Source organism: Daphnia magna, linkage group LG10 (assembly GCF_020631705.1).
Source record: "Daphnia magna isolate NIES linkage group LG10, ASM2063170v1.1, whole genome shotgun sequence".
In the NCBI taxonomy this organism is placed as follows: Eukaryota; Metazoa; Arthropoda; class Branchiopoda; order Diplostraca; family Daphniidae; genus Daphnia; species Daphnia magna.
This window is the reverse complement of record NC_059191.1, coordinates 2,270,480-2,288,659: the sequence shown is the minus strand read 5'-3', so window position 1 is coordinate 2,288,659 and position 18,180 is coordinate 2,270,480. Positions and strand designations below refer to the sequence as shown.

Genomic DNA, 18,180 nt, shown 5'->3' with positions numbered 1-18,180 from the left:
CTTTAAGGAATCAAAAAGACGATCTAAAGTTGTCTTTCAAACAACCAAAAGACAACTTAAAGTTGTCCTCAAACGGTCTTGATACACGTCTTAAAGATAGTAGAGGAGAGTGGGGGCAATTGAGACACAGGGCAATTGAAACAAAAATTGTTTCTCTCGCCGTATAAGAGGAATTTTCTTGAACAAATTAGGGTTAATAGAATGAGGGGGTTTACAAGTTTAGAAAAATTTACGACTTTTTGTATTCAAAACTTTTTAAGATATCTCGAAAAAACTGTTTTTTGTTCTCCGTCTGTTAAATTTACGTTTTCAATTTTTTTGTTTTAACCCCTAAAACCTACTCTTTAGTAATAAAATTAGTTTCAGATGATTTGCAATTCATTTTTCTACAATTTAATGTCATTTAATTTTTCCCTGCATTCTTAAATAATTTTAAATAATTAAATGTAACGATGACCCTATTGCAGGGCAATTGAAACACTTTGTTTATATTCCCTGTCTGCGAGTGGTTCATTTTTTTGCAAGTATGTGACGTAATTCATTTAAACAAATGTAAATAATCATTAACACAACTATAATACTTGTATTCGCTGTTTGGGATTTATTAAAAAAGCTGTTGCTTAATGGTTTTTTTATTTAATTATTTAAATATTTTAAACTAAATTACGATCTACTTTAAGCATATTTTAAAAATCTGTAAATCGCATTGTACCTAATGGTAAAATTTGATCACACTAGCAGTTGTGGCTGCTGAGATATCGTGATTTTCATTTTATGTGGGTATGAAGAAGCTTCCTTATGGGAAAACCCACGTTGCAATTGCGTTGACACACCGTTTCAACTGCCCTGCTTCCATGGCAATTGAAACACTCGAAGCGACCTCAGTTTTTTACAATTTACTACTATTATAATTAATCTTTTCTCATTTAAAAAAATATCGTTTAGTAGCTGAGATAAAAGGCTACAATTCTATATAATTTTTATATTAAATTTTTCAGTTTTTTTTTTTCAAGAAATACAAAAAACCAAAAAGTGTATCAATTGCCCCCACTCTCCCCTACTAGTCCCGGACATTTGGACGAAACGAAGGAGTCTAAAACCTTATTTTAAAGACATCCTTAGGATATCCCCACTCGGGACAACCGGACATCCATGGGATGCCATAAAGATAACCTGTTGCTATGTGAATTCTTCTCTCTAAAAAGAGATGTCTATAAAAAGTAGACAATTATCTACTTTTATCTAGACATTTTTGTAAAGTTAGTGACTCCGAGACATTGTGTCTAAAATTATATAGACACAGTGTCTTGTGGTGTGGCGGGTAAATGCCCCTATGCCATTCCCCGTGTTACCTAGGCAACCGATACGCCCCTCAATTTTTAAGGTTAAAACAAAAGGGATTTTTTCCTTAATTTTGCTTTCAAGGTCGTTTTGAATGTATTTCCGAAAGAGATATTTCGGAACACTTAATTGTCTTTAAATTAAATACCTTTAGTGCATAAACAGAACATCCTTTGTCTTATCTTTATACACAAGTACATTTACAGGACTCGAACTTTATCCCTTCAGGTTGATAGGCATGTCTTCTACCACTGTGCCACTTCATTACACAAAATTATAACTGAAGTATTGCCGTTATCTACGTCCTATGATGGCTGATAAAATATTTTTGAGGGCAATTTTTAAATGTTTTAAATATTACGAGAATACTTTCGGTGACAATTTTTAAATGTTTTAAATATTACGTTTTATGTTTTAAAATGCAGTTGTTATTATGGCGCGAGCTCGGTTCTTAGTAAACAATTATTTGTACTCCAATTAGCATAAATCAAAAATTAGCGATCTCAACGGGTAATTGTAAATAAATTTGTATTTATTGTTTCAACTCAAACATTAGCTTAACCTAAGATCTAATTGCAGTGGCCTTGAAGGTCATGGGATAGAAGTTGGAAAAAGGAGGGGTGATTTTTCACTTTTGTTTTCTGTAAGGAGTGGTCGCTCGATGAAGGTGTCTGGCGTTCGCGAAAAGTGAGACGATAGGAGGCGTTTTTTCCCCCTTGGAGCGCAAGAGGAATGACCTTCAGGGGGATTATGAAGGCGGTTGAACGGCAAACCTCTTTTCAATACAAATTATCTGCTTTTTTCAGAACAATTTGTAAAGAAAACGCGCTAGACAAATTTTGTCTACCGTTTTATAAACATCCCTTTTTAGAGAGTTATTGCAAGTAGAGCGTATATAATACCTATAGCCTAAAGTATAAAAAATAATTAAAGTCTATTTAACAATGGCGTCAGCAAACTTGCTAGTAAAGATATAGACCTAACCGGATAAAACAATAACGCTCTTTCAACGATTGAGAACTCTGCAACTTTTCCGTTTTCGTTTTCACTGGCTGGGAGTAGCTTAGGCTGGCTCGCCTTAGAAACATATACAGACCACAACGAGACTCGAACTTGAGAGGACGGGAATATCTACTCTTGTAACATTTTTGATCATATATTCGCAAGTTCTTTTTTCCTTAAGTGATCAACGTAATAACAAAGAATTGGTGCCTTTCAAACACGTAAGTTTTTGATTGATTAGTCTAAGTTGTCCTCTTTATAGACAATTTTCAGTTTGAAACGTGAATTGCCATTATACACGCGGATAACGCACGTTGATTGCATAGGAAACGCTACAACATAAAGAAAACGCAATCGTTTAAAGTAAACCAGAATATTTTCATTTTACAAAAAGAAAAGTGTTAAAACAATGTACCTATAATGTTTCCGTACAGTATAGTGGGAGAATAAGAGGTATAACGTGTTTGTCGCCACTGTAGACGCACAGCAATATTCGCTGCTGCTACGTATACAATTGCTAGGATTTAACAGCTTATCGACCAAAATAGACTCAAATTTCTAGAATTTAGTGGCTGCGTCCTCAAAAGATAACAACGCGGGCGAAACTTCTATTGTAGATTACTACTTTTTGCTACTGCAAAGATTTTTCTAGCATCTGATTTATCCGCGCGTCTTCCCGTTCGGCAAAACTCCAGATGTCCAGATTAATCACTATGACTAACTGTGCAATTATTTCAAGCTAACGTGTCTGCCGATGTATAGTTCCTTACGTAAACGATTGAAAAATTTGTTGATTTTTTCTTGCCACAGGAAAGAAAGGACCTCAAAATTTAATTTTTAATCCTAGAACAACGAGAAATGGCGAAGCGTCAACAACATCAACCAACGTCCAAGAAAAGAGTGACGTTGGTACACAATCAATACAACTCTCCATTAGGATTGTATTCGACTGAAGAGGTGGCTGAAACGCTTCAACGACATACTCGTCTTTTGGGCAACGGAGCTATTGGGTAAGTATACTGGTACATTACTTGAATAACGCCAAAAATTAAACAAAACGACTCAAATTCATCGGATTAAACTGCGCGAGCAATGAATGGCTATATAGTCTCAAATGCGATTGGTTGATTTCGAAAAGTATAGCGAGCTATGTCTTTCCATTCTTTTTTTCATTCATTCCTTTTCTTTTTGTATATCGTGGTGAAAACAAAGCAAAATATTTCGTGTAACATATTGATATGCCGCCAAGCCACCTCCTACTCGAAACCATGGTGTTATACTATCGAATCCCTCATCGACCGACAGTTTCTTTACGGCCAGTGAAGAAAAACCTCGACTAACATCTCGCTTCTTGTGTTAGTTTATCATCTGGCTTTCTTCTGTTGGTGTTTGTCTCTTTAACTTCTTGTTTACCCCTAACAGCTGGCGAGTAAGAGTAACACAAGTTAGTTATAAGTGCGATAGAAGTAGATTTTAATTTAATACTCCGTTTTGTGTTTTATTGTTTGTTTTTTTTTTGGTTCCTCACAAACTAACTTTTAAATATAAAAAAGGGGTTAGAGTTCAGAAAATGAATTAAAGTGTTCGTTCTTCGTTGGTATACGTGAAACAAAAGGCATGAAAAATAATTCATTTACAGGATCAACTAGCAAAAACTGTTAAAAGAATTATACTAGTTTAGTTTTTTAAGGACGTTACATCCGTAGTTCTTTGCACAATGTGATGCCACATTCCTCTCTTTCTTCCTTGTACCCTTTTTTTCCGAATCTGAAAAGAAATGAAAGGGTTACGTAAATGTTTATATTATCTCACGCACAAGTGCACAAGCAGCAAAGAAAACCAGAAAACTCTCTCTAGCGATAGTTATAGAAAGAAAATGATATATTCGAGTTGATTTGAGTAGTGCTGTTACAGCTCAATTGGAGGATTTAGCAGATATGGAATTCATTCGTATTGTGAGAAAGTAATAAGCTGTCATCTAATGAAACATTGAGCCAGAACCGACGGGCGCTTTCTAGCATAGATTAACTGCAGAATAAGATGGGAACGAGGAAGGTAAAGGCTATACGCTCACTAGAAAATACATAAATTATTTCATTAAACTACTTGATTATCGGAACACCAAGTTAAAAATAGAAACGTATCTTATAAGGTTTTTTTTAGATACTAAAGTAGTGCAAGAATAATAACATCGGATAATGAAACATTTCTTAGAAATATGTGTAAAGTACAGTATATCTTCGTTCGCAAAAAGCAGCTGATTATAGAAAAAAAGACATAACAAAAAAAAAATGAAGAGAAAGAATACAAAGACAAACGAATTGCAGGCGAAAGACTGTTATCGTTTGCTCACGTGCTATATATTTCTAATTTGGGAAGCCTACACATATAGGACATTGCTGTGGAATGAGTCAGACACAGAGCGTCCTAGAACGGTCGATTTCCATTATAAACGAAGTCCCTTGCTAGTTAATAAAAAAAAAAAAAACGGTGGGCAACTTCAGTTACGAGGTTGTACAGCGGCATCTATTTATATATGGAGGCTCGCGCAAGTTTTCACACGAGCTCAGCTGCAATCAGAAACGTTACAAAGGACATTGACGTATAGTTGTAGATAAACTTGATTAGCCATGGTTATTATTGTCTAGAATTATGATATGATACCAGGATGAGCAACGCGCATTGAACTTATTTTTCGCGTTCCAGGCTAATGCTGGCGGAATTTTGTCTATCAAAAATTAATAAGATAGCTAAAAGAATTTAATTATTGACATTTCATTAGCTACATTAAAACAAAACAAAAACGAATTAAATTTGCGTCTTTGTTGTGATTATATATAGGGTTGATTTTAAGTTGTTGTCCGTACCAAACCTGGCAAGGTCCGAAGTTTACAAGATGCTGTCACAGGAGGAGCCGCAGTTACGTTACTTGCATCAGCAACATTCAAGAGAATTGGAATATACAGGTTCAAAACACATAAAGATTTATCTTTTTTTTTTCAGTGTCCATTTTAATGGAAATAATGTTAGACAAAACACCGTTGCAAAATCGTAAAACTTAACTCAATCCTCTGTGGACTGTTAGACAGGAAACGCGTTGCTTGGCCACCGACAGCAAACACCAAAATCGAAACGATTGAAACACGCAACTACGGATACGACAGCGGAGTAGTTGGCATGACGTCGCTACAGCATCGCGACGTCTACGTTTCACAGAAGCAAGGAGACTATAATGCAATTCATCCTCTTCAAAAACAAGGAGACTACAATACGATTCCTCTTCAGAAACAAGGAGACTATAACACGATTAACAACCAAAAGCAACAATATCAAAACCAGTTGGATGATCTGGTGATTCAACAAACTCCTAAAGTCGTTCCGCCACCGCCTCCGCCTCGTGGTCATCGAAAGCCCATGCTTCGTTCATCTTCCGATGCTCAAGTAAGAAACTAAACGTTTGTGTCTCCAAATTGGCATTTCTTCTGTATGGTTTACGACAGCAGCGACCAACGGTAAATTACGTGAAAAGGTCGGCAGATGGATCCATTGAAAATGGAATATCCCGATCTTTCTCGACCGTTCCATGACCGGCTATCCTCGTTTTTGGGGTTCTATTTTTGGGGCACCCAAACATCAGTGTTAAACAATCTGTGGCGCTCGGTGGAGCTTCCACTTGGCAGACAGCATGGAACGGTTCGCTTGCACAGTCAGAAACAACTCACGCTGAAACGACGGCCGACACACGATGCGTCATAGACGTGCAACGACGATGATGGCAAAGAAAAGCTTTTGTTTTGTTTGGCTGCAAAGATATGTCGCATTGTTTTATGGTGAGACAAACCGGGGAAGAAGAATGAACGGATGGAAATGAAAAGGGAATACATTTTCGTCAACAGCAAAGATTGATCAGGAAGAATCAAGATTGATAGCAGGGACTGGGATTACAGTCGGCTGTATTCTCAAGCCAAACAGTTAACACGAAAGACTGTAGGAGCTTCGAAAGGCCCGCTAGTATCCTCGCAATGCACGTGATGAAGTGCATAACAATCGCTGTTATTTACGCAATCCGAAACATGCTGTAAATATTTAAGCTGATCCCACAGGAAACTGTTGCTTGATTTAGGTACCGCAAAATTTTGAGTCGATTTATCCTTTTTTCTTTCTCTGGGACTATGGGTCATAAATCCGTGTTTGGTATTTTTAAAAATACCATTCTAGATTTAGATCGTATACCAAAGCTGACGTATTAAAGTACAAGTAGGGTAGGGTGGGGCCTGCAGAAGAAGGGGACTTTGTATTCGTTTCCCGTTTATTCACGTACGATAGAATTATTAAAGGCATTTTATTAGAAGACCAGAGAATAATTAAAAGAAATTTTAAATTTTCGCACATGCCAATCCGCGCATTCACACCTATGGGGGCTTCTACAATTTAGGTCACAATAGCGAGAGAAAGATGCAAGCAATTATGGGCGGTGTCCAGAAATGACATTCTAGACTCTAGATATTTCAGAGACAGATTCCACAAACAGTTGACCTCACCGAAAACGAGCTTGTTAATTATGACCGATAAGATAAGCCCGGCTCTTGTAACAAAATATCTACGATGAGTGCGAGTTGTTAAATTATTCTAGAATTGTTTTCTTAATACAAGACTAGAAAAAAAAAAAAAAAAACATGGGGAAAACTAGAGCTTGGAGGAGAACTTAAAGTTCCCGCAGATTAGGAAAACTAGGACGAAAAAGTAAAAAAGGAGTGAACGAATCCAAAAGTAGATTCGGTCTCGCGGCCGGAGATGCATGAAGCGTCTCGTTTCGACTTGGAAAAAAGAAAGACCGGCAAAGCAAGAGCAGTACATGACGCCAAATCAGTCGAGTTTCGGTAACAGTCCATTGGAACGCAGCGTCCGGCTCACGTCGCCTCTTTCGTTTACTCACCATTCCAACAATTAAACGCAACTAGTGCTGACACAATCTAAAAAAAAAAAAAGAAAATAAAGGTGTTTTCGTTGTTCGATTGGTGATAGTAACAGGATTAACCTGATTAAGAGGTTAGCACCATCTTTCAGGAAACGTTTTGATTTGAGTTTTACTTTTGTATTCCTATACAATTAGGATCCATTTGCATCAGCATACGAAAGCGCCTTCGTCCAATATTCTGATCCTATTCGTCCATCAGTCGCTGCTCAACAGAAACAGGTAAAGCCACATAGCACTGACATCCTTTTGAATCAGCATATCTTTGGACAGCAGTTGTTACGTATCGCTGAATAGGAGCCAAGCAAAGAGGAGAAAGCAATAAGAATGTCATCGCGCAGAATGCCAGAACCTTTCGCCTCGGACGAATTGGTGGGAGAACGAACGATCATCGCTAAGCCAAGCCCTCCACCGGGATTACTACTGCGGCCGGCTGCGGTTAAAAAAACCGGTTTCACCAAAGAGACTCCTACCATTCGATCAGAGTCGTTCTTCAAACGGGGCACCACACCCGTCCGGATGTTGGGAGACATGGTAAAACATTTCAATCCCCGTTCATAAACAAATTGGTTTTGCCTATTATTATTCAAGTGATTTACATTCAAACAGGTATGGCCTCCTAAAGGGCTAACCAGTACAACAGATAAACAGCAATTAAGTGCGCAATCACCTGGAACGGTTCGTCGCCAGCAGAAGAATTACCGCGATTTTTTCACGCAGAACCAGCTGCCACCGAATTTCCCAACTTACCGCGCCCCACCTGGAACGCAACACTTTGGGCTCGAAGAAGGAGAGAATGCCACTCCAATGTGAATCTTTTTTTTCAACGAAACGCATAATTAACCTTAATTAAATTTTTATTTTTCGCCCAACTCTCCCAGCAAGAAAAAAAAAAAAAGACCTTTTCTTTTATGGGGATGAGATGTATGCAAATTTACCTGACTTCTTTAGATGAGTTTTCCGTGAACCCCCAAGTGCTTTCTACTTTTATACGCTCATATAGTTGTTTAATTCAAAACAACTTTTATCGCATGGAACCGTGCGCTTTTGTGATACACTGCAAAAACAAAACGAAAAACAAAAAAAAAAACAAAACAAAACAAAAAACATCAAAAAGAAATAAGTGTTTCGTTTACAAATACTGTCCAGGTTTTTTTTTCCTTTCGCCAATCCCACTAATCAAACTAAAGACTTGAGTCTGCTTAATCCCATACACAGACCTTGATCCAGTGATCCATTTGCGTTCATTAACCACTTCGATTCGAGCATATTTTATGTATGTATTTTGAACTCTATGCAAATCTTTTAACGATTGAGACTTTCAATACAACCCAAAATAAATCTTTAAAAAATAGGCATAAAATTATTTTTTTTTGGAACCCGAGCATTAGAGGCACAATATAGTAGACATTTGTAGTCGAATAACATTTCATCCGCAAAAGGAGTTAAAAAAGAAGATAAAGACATTTTTAGCGATCGATTGTTTTAAGAGGCGGCGGAATAACGTTGAAGTAAGCGAGTGTGGCACGTGTCACAAACACGGACGGGTTTAGCGGAAGACGCCAATTGCGCCTGTTGATCAGAACAGGCGGCGCAGAAAATCTCCCCACACGAACGACAATGATGCTGAAAAACATTTTTTAAAACAAACGTTTTAAAATGCAATTTAATGCGTAGCGAATTAAGAACTTACTTTACGACGAGCGAGATTAAATTCCTTGTTGCAAAGTCCGCAGTGAGTCACCTGTTCATCGGGTGCCCACTGCGCATCCCTGGGAGCCCAAACGGTGGCTTCTCTACGGGTGAAAACACGAGTGTAAAATACAAACACAAAGATAAATAGATCGATGCCATACTTTAATGTGTCTGCCTCCAATTTGGTATCGCGCAATCGAACGCCAACTTCTTCTAAAGCTTTTTCCTGATCATTGCAGAGTTTCAGCAGTCGTTGATGTTTACCTTCCAAGTCAGCGTAATCCTACGAATACAAAAAAATTTATCTTTTAGTATCTAGGAAATCGTGTGTTTCAAGAATAGACTTAATTTATACAATTCGGATTTCATGCGATTCCTCAAGTTTTTGTTGCAACTCGGCCATGGTCGTGCGATCGGTCACGATCGACTCTTGTAGCGATGAGCGCCATTCTTTTTCAAGTCGTAGGTCTTCCTCTAACGTGCGACAATGCGACTGTAACTCCATGTTTTCTTCCATGGAGCGACGCACATTGTCCTCGGTCCGTTTCGCCGTCAATTTCAATTCGTCCATCCTGCTCAAGAAGTCATTTCACGTTGCTCAAACACATCAGGAAAAAAAGAAGAAAACGAATAAAATTCGATTCGAAACGCATGCATACTGTTCTTGGGTCAGCCGTAGATTTTTCTTATTGTCACCAATTTCCGCTTCTAATTTTGCGACATATTCGTTCTTGATATTGGCCGTTTTCTCTTGATCCTATTAAATAAAGAAGAACGATCAACCAAAGAAAAAACAAAAACAAAAAAAGAAGAAGAAAGGTAAACAGACGAGCATCGCTTCTTGAAAAAAAAAAAACATGTATTAATTAACACAGCAACAGACGTCGGGATTTGTACACAGCCGAATTTGATTTGTTAAAAAATAAAAAATAAATCCTAACAGATCTCAAAAAGGAGATGACACGTTCGGGGGTTTCGGTAAAAACAAACGTTTTCTAAATGAGGGGTGGATACACGCTTTCAAATCAAGCACCGAGAGAACGCCAGTGATTTGCTTAACGGTGTTGGAGCACGTAGCACGATAAAAAGGGAGTTCATGTTTCTATGTCGCATAGTCAGATCAGTGAAAACGAAAGCACAGCAGATGAAAGGTAAAGCAAAAGAACAGAAGAATGAAACAGATGCCGACGCGATGGCGTCTTGCATCAACGCTCGGTTGTACTGGAATTGGCATTATGGGAGTCATCGTCGTCGGTGGCGGCGAGCTCGGATTAGGACATTGTTCCAGGTTGGTCAGTATGTGAGAAATATGGGCCGCTTTAGTCTGCAGGCGACTGACCATTTCCCCCTTTTCTCGTAGGTCTAGCTCGCATTCCTTTACCAATTTAGTTACGGCCAGTATTAGTGAAGCAATATTAGTTGTTCATTTTCGGTCGAAGGATGTGAAAAGGCTGCAAGCTATAGTTAATAAACTAATGAGGTCTTGTAGCCACGGCAAACCATAGAACTGTGCAAAAACTTGCGCTGTAACCTATCGCGATGAATTTGAAAACTATTTGCTTTCGTTTCCTTTTATTTTGCCTGCGCAGTTTGGATTTTTTTTTTAAACGAAAAAAAATGCTTAGGTTAAGATTTGTCACTCCACTTTAATGGAAGTAAAAGAAAAAAACGTCTTATCCATCAGCAATGGAATTCAAGTTCCAGATGAGGAATGAATCCACATTCCTCTGGTTGTTGAATGTCAATACAGATTTCTTGTTAAGTGCCAAGAATGCCATCTCTGGGCACAATCTATTCAGATTCCCCTATCACCAGATCAATCAAAAATTTAATTACTTTTCCAGAGGGGCAACGCTAACATGAGTCTACCAGCCATAAAAGATCGTGATTGATACGAACGAGATCAAATTCATCCTGTCCTTTTCACTCTAATTGTAACTCAGCCGAATTAGATTTGAAACCAAATCACGAAGCTAAAATGTGAAGATACAACTGCATCCAGAATGAAAAATCCCAAGTCGACTCGAACACTAGAATCGATACTTTATACGAAGAAAATCGATTTCAGTTCATTTTAGTACTAGTAAAAAAAGTTTGCACAGTTTTACAGCTTGCGATGGCGCGACATTGCCGGCCACAATGGCCACGAATAAATTTTAAAAAAAAATCCAATCATGTTATTACGGTTTAAATCGATAGAATAAACGTTTTAAAAAATCGAAGATCATGCGGCGCACAAAAGAAATAGCAAAGAAATTGTAGCTTTCCTACTCCGCTAGTTCAAAACCCTTGAGCTACTTAACACTTCAGAGTTGATCATAACCTAACAGAGAACCTCCATGCTAACATAATAAGAGGACAAAAGCTCACCTGTAATTTGCGAAACATTTCCAAGTTGATGACTTTGATGTCCTCCAGTTGTTTGCGGAGCGAAATAATCGTATCCTGCTTTTCGTGTATGTCTTTCTCGAGCAGCTTTAGAGCTACCTCCGTTTCGGCGCGCATATTCCTCTGAAGTTCAAGTTCCTTTTCTAAATCGAGTCGGTGATTCTTCTCTTCTGCCAGCAGAAGTTTCACCTCGGCGATGGCGTCTTCGGCCGCCATATAGGTGCTAGAACGATGATTCGTCGCGTTGACCGGTTCCATTTCCTGAGAGCCCGAATCGCTTCCTAACAGACATCCATTAGTGATACTATTCAGAAGATTCCAAGTCAATCAAAACACATACTTTCATTTCGAACGTATCCTTTGAGAAGCGTATTTTCCTCTTGTGCCTTCGCCAGGGCCAGTTTGGCCAAGTGCAAGTTCTTCTTTCATGAGCGTGTTACTCGTTGTTGTCGCGTCCAGTCGGGTTTGCAAATTAGTGATGGTTGCCCTGACGAAGTGAAACAACCGACGTTAATCCATTCAATTATTTGTTGTAGGCATATGGTTCTTACGACAAATGTCTGTTGAGTTCTTCGACATAATTTTTTTGGTCCAGAACAGCTGTCATACTGGAGGAATCCACCGTGTCGCTAGTAGCATTCATAGAGTTATTGCTACCTGTCCTCAAGTACAACGAAAAGTCAATGACTCCTTGTTGACTATCAAGATCTTCTTCCTGTGCCCAAATGATTGAGATTTAAACACAATGGGAATAAAACATAATTTATCTTTCCATATTTACCTTTAAGCAGAGATTGCAATCGACAACATTGAGACCTAGCAGAAGTCCTAGGACAATTACAGCTTCATCACAGAGTAGCAACGCTCCAGGTTCATAATATTCATGTAAAACACCATCCCTCTGGTCAATCAAGACTTTTAAATAGTCGGCAAGCTTCTTCTGCATCAGAGCAAGACGAATCCACGCTCTAGCACGACCTAAACTTGTTCTATTAAAAAAAAAAAAAATAATTGCTCCATTTATAATCAAAACCACACTTAGCTTACAATGTGATTTACCTGACTGTTGGTAGATCTCTTACGCTTGCTGTTATGTCGCAAGCTTCGTTAGCAGATTTCTCAACGGTTTGAAGAAGGTCCCATAACTCCTTTTTGGGGCCGAGGATTCCCTGTTGAATTTGAAATGACAAAGTTAAAATTGGAGCCCGTTTATCGAACTGCAATAGCCTTAATTGACATGTCATTCACAATACCTTTTTGGGTCGAAGTCCATGTCGAAGGGCATGCTCTAAAACGATGAAAAAGTGTTGTAGGGGGACGAAATCGGAGTCAAGCATTCGCCCATACTGAACCGACGAGTCGATGAGTTCTTTGACGATAAGTTTACACAAATTTACCAGATTCGTTCGTTCTACTTGCGCTGGATCTCGCTCTGCAAAACAGATTAAATGGAGGAGGGGATTAGAATAGAATAATAACATCACATGTGAACTATTTTAAAGAAAGCTTCGAACCACAAATTAGTCAAGTGTAAACCGGTGAAATCATAAAATCACTGCCATTTTTTTTCCACGTTACCTAACGGCAATACCAACTGCTAGAAATAATATTTCAATTAAACTGATGTTTAAAGCGTTTCAGATTCATTAGAAGGGGCCTTTCATAATTTTTGATTTTCTTGCCCTGTTGTCGTACGATCCTAATGTTTGAATAGGTCGAGAGTTGCTGAAAGCGAGGACCGGCTAACAGGTTTTTGTAAAGGAATTATCTGATATAAACAAAAACACAACAACGGATATACTAGAAAAGAACAAACGAGTAGAGCATGTAAACTTTTCACTTTGACACATTTGTAAAAAGTCAAAACAATCAGACGACAAACCATATTCTTCTCTGAAGAATGGTGGACGTGATGGGAACTCGCAGGACTGAAGTTCGTGCAGCTCTTTTAGGCAAAGCCAATCACCGTCGACAGACACGCGGAAATTGCACAGGTAAATTGTATCGTTGATGCTAGACATCTCAGATTTTATTCGACATGGAAAAGAATCCATCGAGATCATGGAGAGAGCTCGTTGGTTTCTTTTCGATCTCGTGCCTTGATGATACATTCGCCTGAGCTCAAAAGAAACCGAGGAAGGCGCGTAACTATGTAACGTTCACGGCGGAACTGGACTACTCGACAGCCCCACCCCATAAGATCAATAAAACCCCCCGTTCTCCTCTGCGCATGATTACTGCGCTTCCTATCCTAATTTGTAGGGACGTAAGCAAAAATTATTGCAAATGAATCACAATATCCGTTTCTTGGTTATCAGTTAGGCTGATTTCTTGTCCATCTACTTTAACGCAGATTTCTTGGGGAAACGACTACGTTTTGTGATTTTGAAATCAACGATTCTAGTTGATAATCATTACTCTGTTGTGTAGTTCTTCCTAACAGTAACGCCTCATCTCAAGGAAGTATTCTAATTAGTGATTTATCACCCTTAATAGTTTATACCTTTGCATTATTGCACAAAATAAAACGTTGGGTAAATTTGCCCGTCGACACCTAGCGGTGCCAGATAAAATCATTTTTAATGGAAACATCAGCAACTAGATGGCGTGATTTTTACCTCTAAGGAACCACAAAAATGGAGAAATGGTATGGCATGGAATTTTACCAAAACAAACGAATTAAAGGTCTGGCAAGCTTCTGTAATGCCAATTTTTGACTTGCTATAACTTTGTCGATAAAAAGCATCAAACAAACTCACTAGAAAACGGTTTCTTGTAGGCACTTGGGAGAGCTGATCCTTCGTTGGACGACACGACGAGAAAAACAGGCCATCTAATTCCTTTCAGCTCCTCTGATGGACTTTGTAGGGCTGGGCTGTTCATTATCACACTTGTTCACCACGATAAAGTTTTCAATAAATAATTTAACTATGACATCGATTCAGTATTCCCGACATATGCACAAGACGCGAAGACCTGCTGGACTCAACTGAACGAATTTATCGAGTCAATGCCTCAAATTCCTTCATTGGTCGATTGGGCTAAACAGCAATACAACCTGTTGTTGTCTAAAAATGTCAAACTACCAAAAATACACCGAAGGCCTTGGGCTTCGCTGCGAATCGAAGGCTTCTTAGAGGGCGTTTTTGTTTTTTGTTTTTGCCAGCAGGATTAAGATGTTGAATATTTTAAATGCGAGTTCTCTGAAGGGGAAGACATCGAGTTTTGTTTTAATGAATAAATAAATAACGTTGAACTCATTTTGTCATTTCATTGCATATTTATTAAACCCAATCACAAGGAAAAATCACAAGGTGCTTTCTTTACAAAAGTGACAGCTTAACTCTATTGAGTTCTCGGTCCCCTAACCCATCAGATGAACAACAGAGAAAGTTGGCTTCTATTCCTCCAACTTAAAATGAAGGAAAATAAAGTCAGAAACGGCTTCGCTGTCCTAGCAATCGTTGAATTACGTCCTGTCGATATTACACACTTCCAGACAGTGGAAGTAACTGTCGTGTCTAGCTTAATAAGAGGAAAAAAAACAAAAAAGACGAGGTGCAAGAAAGCTCCCGTCTGGAAGTCTTGCAGCTTATAGCTAATATTGACAATGGCAGTTGCAATTACCAGTTGAACAAACACGGATATAATTCAAATATTTGGCACGAAACGTGACAGAGCACAAGGGCATATGTAGCTACTCCACGTAATAAAAGTGCGTTGAGTCGTTGAATCCGAGCAAATGTGTTTGTGCAAAAAAAAGAGGGGGGGGGGGGGTTAACAACTTATTTAACTATACATGGATGGATCTCGAAATCCTTGGGCTGTTCTTGTCTCCTTGTCGAAGAGCCCTACGTTTAAAAAAACGATACGGACCTAATTTGAGTTACGTCATCATTTAATCTAATGAAACAATTAAAAGAAAAAGAAAAACTACTGTTTAAACGACATTTTCGCTAGTTTGTAGACTGACAAGCGTATGCAAATTTGAAGAGGAGTCACACAGTTGATAACATTTAAGCTCTTTTTAATGAACCCCTTTCTGGGATGTAAAAACATAGTTTCGAAGTAAGGCTAAATGAATTTTCACGCCAAAAGGCTGAAAGTGCACGACGTCCATTAAACGCCAATGCAACGTAAACAAATAAAGTTTGATCGTATCTGGTATCTGAAAGGTCGGAGTCTATAAGAGGTCGGGGAAGAAAAAACGACTTGGATCAAACACTAACGTCGAAGCTAGCGACATCTAGTTTTGCATTGCCATTTCAGTTTCGCTCGTCACGCTGGGCCTTGTGAGTGCAAGTCTTTTCAACATTAAAGGCCGTTGTTTTGGGTTTCTACGAAAAACTTTATTTTCGCAAACTTCTTTTTCCCTAATGAGGGGAATACGGAACTTTAGAGAGGGAACGGTCCGAGCTGCGCGAAGATAAACTTCCTGCACACACTCGAACTTTTTGTTTGCTTGTTGGTTTTTCAGCAAAACCATTTCGAAACAAATTTCAGGCGATGTTTGTTGAATGACGTCAGTTAGCAAAATAAAGTGATGGTTGCGTCATGTGAGTTTCACGCTGAACGTTTTTGCTTATATCGTCCAACGGGCTGGGTTCAAGCCCAGGAGGAACGCGCAGTCTGAAGGAGAAACATGCTGGAAAACAACCATATGGACGGTGTAGGCAGAAGAAATAGGAAAATATTCATTTATGTAAAGGTCCTACGGCTATCTAATTGGTGATCGATTCGTTTCTCTCTAGAAGACAAATGAGGGCCGTGCTGACGACTCGATGGAGCTACTTTTCCTGATGCACTGTTGATTGCTTGGTTCGGTTGTTTTGTGCCTTTTCCCTTTTCTTTTTCTTTTTCTTTTTCTTTCTTTATTCTATTTTTTTTTAGGGGGGGGTGGTTCGCTTTTGAAATCATATGGAAGTGTATAGTTCCTCTGCAACGCAGACCAATGTGATATAGGGATGTCAGCTAAAATTGCATGGTAATGAAATCACTAAATACATTTGAATTTAGGAATATATACATTTTTAATTGGCTTCCAAGTTGTTTGTGATTTTGGAACTGATAACTTTTGTTTGTAATTATTATTTTTAAGCCTTACCATTTCGATGTGTATTTCTTCCTGGTGTCTCGGGCAATCTATATATTCATATGTATGGTAATTAATCCCCCTTATAGACCTTTTCTATACCATATAGCCTGTAATGCCTAATAACTGCCCATCCCCCTTCGTTTAAAATAACAATAACAATAAAGGTGCGATTATTTTTCAACTGGCGGGCGAATTTCAAGTGTAGACCGAGTCGCCTACAAATTCAGAAATCTAAATAAATCAATAAAAAAGCAATCTGAAGCCTGGAATAATAAGCCTTCCTCACATTTTTTTTTAAAAGCCTGTCCAGTCCAATTCAATTTTCATATATGAAGGGTATTTTTTTTTTTTTTAGCATAGAACTTATTCTGAGTATAGCAGACACTTAGATCATCAACAGATGTTTTCCTGTCACTATATACTGAAACTCCATACGAGTTATTATATACGTTTTCTCTTTCATGTAAATGCAGACAAAATCAAGACGACGCCAAAATGACTTCGCTATAATACATTAAAAAAGAAAAACGTTCTTGAAGTATACCGGGGAGAATTCAAATCAACGAAAGCCCAAAAGTTGAAATTATTGCAATGTTTTTTTGTTTTTCGATAAATAATCTTCTGTCTGCTGTTTTTCGGGACTAAAATGCCCGTGTGATTAGCACAGATAACGTAATTATGCAACTAAACTATGCAAACTATAATTGCTAATAAAAAAGTACGGTAGTTAAAATTAAGGATGTACATCCAACATTTTTCTTTGGTTAGCAACGTACAACCATATCGTCCTATGTCTCACAACAGACGAGGACAAAGTCACGAAACAATAACGGGTCATGCAAAATGAATTTCTTCGTTTTTATGTATATACCTACTCGTGTTATATTATGTTCGCGGCTTCTAACGTGTACACAGAGATGGCTTACACGAGATAGTTGCAAAACCACTATTTGCCAACTGACACCGCATATGCTTATATTTTATTTACGAATGAGCTTTCAAGGTGTCTTCCTTTTTCGTTCCTACTCAGCTGAAACGTCTACAGTTCCGGTGTATTTTAGATCGAAATAAAAGCGTACATTTATATACTAGTTGGCCTATATAAACAGAGTGAACATAGTGCACCACTGGTCACGTATATAGAGCGATAGTAAACAGAAGCATTACGATTTTCTATGGAATATTTCCAACATTACGTGTAGTGAAGTATTAGAGCTTTTTGGTCTATATCCACAAACCACACACTTTTGAAGCAATGAGGTCAATGGGTAGAAATGTTTACTGGCAAATAAATAACTGTTCGGCGAAGGGCTAAGAAAGCATCGTTTGTATATAGACACAAAATTCATTCGGATTGATCTTTATAATAACAGTACAGCTACACACTATCACTGATTACATATACATATTGCGCAGTTCCCCCATGGGCTTAATGGTAGAAATCACTTGAATTCTCTTTCGAAACGCGGAAATGAATTAAAGCGAAACTTGTTGGTTTCTTTTCATGACCGTTTCCGTTCTCTTATTGAGTTAAGGATTGCAACTGTGCTGAGCATTGATCAATTAAAAACACAGCAGAATTGTCTAACAGGAAGTAGAACTTCCAATCACATGAGTTGCGCGTTGCAATGATATTAAGTTTAGAACGATCGAAAGCGACTATAGTATAGTCATTTTAGCTTTT

At 38.3% G+C, this 18,180-nt stretch overlaps 2 protein-coding genes and 1 long non-coding RNA gene across 7 annotated transcripts; 2 read left to right on the top strand and 1 right to left on the bottom strand.

Moving 5' to 3' along the window:
- The first annotated feature begins 2,420 nt into the window (after positions 1–2,420).
- On the top strand, positions 2,421–8,672 carry LOC116932719. Of its 5 annotated transcripts, none has more exons than XM_045180599.1 (7): positions 2,421–2,564; positions 3,191–3,353; positions 5,185–5,309; positions 5,429–5,784; positions 7,457–7,540; positions 7,616–7,852; positions 7,928–8,672. In XM_045180599.1, exons 2-7 carry the CDS (start codon positions 3,202–3,204, stop codon positions 8,129–8,131), a joined length of 1,158 nt encoding a protein of 385 aa, XP_045036534.1. In that variant the 5' UTR covers positions 2,421–2,564; positions 3,191–3,201; the 3' UTR covers positions 8,132–8,672. The 5 variants fall into 5 exon arrangements, with proteins under 5 accessions (XP_045036534.1, XP_045036533.1, XP_045036532.1 ...); XM_045180598.1 differs by having other exon boundaries at positions 2,423–2,564; positions 3,154–3,353; XM_045180597.1 differs by lacking the exon at positions 2,421–2,564 and adding an exon at positions 3,083–3,113.
- LOC116932718 (RUN and FYVE domain-containing protein 2) lies at positions 8,585–14,294 on the bottom strand. Its single transcript, XM_045180602.1, is given in 13 exon segments — positions 8,585–8,944; positions 9,012–9,114; positions 9,175–9,296; positions 9,369–9,582; positions 10,291–10,388; positions 11,384–11,682; positions 11,742–11,811; positions 11,813–11,888; positions 11,953–12,116; positions 12,183–12,390; positions 12,461–12,570; positions 12,655–12,833; positions 14,161–14,294. Coding segments are annotated over 13 exon segments (1,908 nt in total). The 5' UTR covers positions 14,285–14,294; the 3' UTR covers positions 8,585–8,803.
- On the top strand, positions 13,315–14,523 carry LOC123477148. The gene is made up of 2 exons (XR_006652475.1): positions 13,315–14,086; positions 14,181–14,523. It is a non-coding gene; the product is annotated as an uncharacterized LOC123477148 (long non-coding RNA).
- The last annotated feature ends 3,657 nt before the right edge of the window (positions 14,524–18,180 follow it).